At 36.6% G+C, this 3,381-nt stretch overlaps 1 protein-coding gene across 6 annotated transcripts in view; it reads right to left on the minus strand.

Annotated features, from left to right (window-relative positions):
• Positions 1 to 506: 506 nt before the first annotated feature.
• Positions 507 to 3,381, minus strand: part of LOC133640775 (centrosomal protein of 128 kDa-like) — a 122,824-nt gene continuing 119,949 nt past the window's right edge. For all 6 annotated transcript variants that reach the window (XM_062034391.1, XM_062034388.1, XM_062034389.1 and 3 more), the window contains one exon: positions 507 to 916. In XM_062034391.1, the coding sequence (XP_061890375.1) occupies positions 822 to 916 (95 nt within the window). In that variant the 3' untranslated portion in view covers positions 507 to 821. The remainder of the gene's footprint in view (positions 917 to 3,381) is intronic.

The following is a 3,381-nucleotide window of genomic DNA, read 5'->3' on the forward strand; positions in this document are numbered from 1 at the left end:
ACAAAGTCTCCAAGGCAGAGGTGTATTAAAAATGATTCAGTAACAAACGTGTCCGCAGTATTCAACTTACAGCATCATGAGCTTAACTTAACTTAATTAAATATTGTGACCATTAGGTGTCGTCAAAAAAAAAAATACAACTTCACCTTCAACTTAAAGACAGCATAAGTCTATTCCATGGGTTGGTGTTGTTCATATCTAACATCGTTCACTGAATAATTCTACTCTATTAACATTTGATAATATTAAAGGTATGTTTTAAATCAGCCAATACCACGGCTCCAATATCGGTATCGGGACACCCTTATTTGCGATTTCCTGCGGCAAAATCTTCATTTGGTTTCTTTTGAAACCTAACTTTGTTGTTACTGTATCAAATAATTTAGACTGTGTCAATACAATATTCAGTTTTACTTTACCGATTAAAAAAAACTAAAAAAACATTATTCTCAAACCAGATTGTCTCAAGAAGTATTCACACAGTACAGGAAGCCGTTTGTTTCTTGCTGTCTCTCCAATGAAAGGTTCTAGGAGAAAGATTTATTAGTAGTGCATATTCCTTTTTTCACAGTTCAAAAAAGGAGACGTCTGTGCTCAAACAATATTTTGACATTTGTTTATAAAAATTAAAAAGAAAGTTGTTAGTGTAACTTCAAATATCGGCATGAATAACTTACCTTATTTAAATTGGTAATATCAGTTTTGTGTTGGCACGACCTGTGGTTGTGTGTCTGAGGTAGTCGAGGTCCAAGAACAGTCTAGTTTCCCTTTAGTTCCTCTAAGAGTGTGTTCAGTGCGTGTGGACAAACCCCCCAAAAAGTTCACTCGTGGTTGAGCTGTGGACGATCTGTGAGGAATTTGGCCACGTTGACTTCGTAGTCGTCCAGGTCGGAACTGGTCAGCCGTTTGTGGGGCGCTGGGAAAAAAACGCACACAAGTCTTAGCTTCTATTAACGGTGGGCCGCACGGTGCAAAAGTCTTGGGCCACCAAGAGATGTTATTTTTAGCAATACTTATTGGGGGATTGTCACAAAATACAATAGTACAGTAAACAAAAATAACTACTAATAACCTCAAATATTCAAAATTTCCACTATTTTTTTAAATATAATTATCCATGCACATTGTTACTTATTCGAACTTAAAACTTTTTTTTTTTTAAAACATATCTTTGCTTTAAAGGGGAACTGCACTACTTTGGAATTTTGCCGATCATTCACAATTCTTATGTAAGGGAAGAACACCGATTTTTAATAATCGGCTATTTCTAGTTGGCTAACGATGGGAGTAAATCCATCGTAAAAAAAAAAAGCTTTCAAAAACCGCCAACAATACTCTGTTTACTTCTCGTGACCTGAATATTAACCCAGTATTGACGATATTGCTATTATGAGCGTTGACTTAGACTTCGACAAACTTTATTGATCCACAAGGGGAATTGTTCCACACAGTAGCTCAGTTATAAAGGATGGAAAGGATAATGCAGTTATAAATTTGACTAAAAATGTACCATAGTAGCAATACAAAATATAACATATGTAATATTTACATATTATATATACAGTATATAATATATACTGAAATATTATAATTTATTTTATATACATATATATATATATCTATATTATGCCAGGGGTGTCCAAACTACGGCCCGGTGTTTACAGTTTGGCCTGCAAGATGTTATGAGTTTAATAAGAAATCTGGGGCCGTACTTATCAAGCTTCTTAGAGTGCCATTTTACACTTAAGTCCTGAGAATTTGCGAAATTTAGTCCTACTCTCAAACTTAAGAATAAAAGCTTTTTATCAACGTTCTTAAGTCTAAGAATCACTCCTACTCTCCACGATATTTAAGAGACCTTCAGAGGTGTCTTAAGTGGTTAGGAGTTGCCAGCAGGGGATGGCACTGAGGCGAGAGAGACGTGTGCGAATGTTCAGGGAACGGAACAATGTTTTTTTTTTTTTTGATGACGAGCAGCTGATCAAACGGTATCGTTTAGACAGAGCGGATATTATTTTTGTCACAGATTTAATACTTTTCGATTCCTTGTTGATTTCTGCATGTGTCTGCAGTGGGCTAGTATATATAGGGCCACCCACACCAGTTTCAAATTAGTTGCCTAATTAATGAATTGGAAAGAAAATGTTATGACAGTAGCGTATGTGTGTGGCCGTGAGGTGAGTGACGTCAGTGAGTGTGTGGGCGATAGAAGAGAGGGAGCGGTAGCGTGAGTGCCGGCGGGGACTAGTTTGTTTTGTATTATTTTGTAGTTTATTGTCAAAATATACACTCCCATTGTCCACTTAAATATTTCCAAGATATTTCTTTATTCTTAGACAACGGATTCCCTTCCGTGATTGGTCATTTCTATGGACACAGAAATGACGTCACCTAAAATTCCGTTTACGGCACATAGTAATGTCGTAATTCAGCTCTGAGTGTGACACTTACGATTCGGTCCTACACTTCGCTGAAAGTGTGAGTAAGACGCTTGATAACTAACTTTTAAGTGCAGCTTTCAGCGAAGAATTTATTTACTCTTAAGTCAACTCTTAGCAGACTTCTTAGGAGTAATTCTAAGAAGCTCGATAAGTACGGCCCCTGGCCCGCAGGGGTGTTTCCAAATTAATATTATATGTCTGACAATCTGTTGGCTGCAAATTTGCCACCATCTTGTGGACAATGTGAGTAAACCAAGACAATGACCGTGAATGTCATTCCACATTAAGAGTAACGACATTGTGAAGTAACAGCACAACAATCACCTATATGACCCAATCCAAACAACCTTTCCCTACTCCCCAAAAAATACAACCAACACAAAAAGGCAACACATGTTGCAAACAAATCGATCAGTGGCAGCACTGTTTGCAACCTTTATGCCGATGCCAGGAGGCCGTTAACTTTTCAAAGTGTTGTAAGCATTAGATCCCGCGGGGGATGGACGATAATGCCTAAAATCTATATCTTGCTATAACAATATATTATTTGGCATGGGAATGTTAACAGAATCATTTCAAAACAGGTTACAAGGGCTCCTAATTTAGCTACTGATATGCGGTAAAATATTACATTGTAATTTACTTATTTTGGAATTGTGTGTATTATTCACAATGTTTAGGTAAGACAAGAACACATCATTTATTTTGTTATGCGTTCTTAATAGTAAATAAACTTTAGCAAAAGTCAGCTAACAACGGAGCTACCCATGCTACTATTCCGAGTAGAAAGCGCACTAAAAAACATCCAATAACCTCATCAAGGTTTTAAATATGCGCTGTAAGTATATATATGTAATGTAGTAACATTCATAATAACATGTAATATTTACATGTTTTGCTAATTGCTCACAGACGCATCACAACGTTCGCTTTTCCCTTC

This window comes from Entelurus aequoreus, linkage group LG23, assembly GCF_033978785.1.
Source record: "Entelurus aequoreus isolate RoL-2023_Sb linkage group LG23, RoL_Eaeq_v1.1, whole genome shotgun sequence".
In the NCBI taxonomy this organism is placed as follows: Eukaryota; Metazoa; Chordata; class Actinopteri; order Syngnathiformes; family Syngnathidae; genus Entelurus; species Entelurus aequoreus.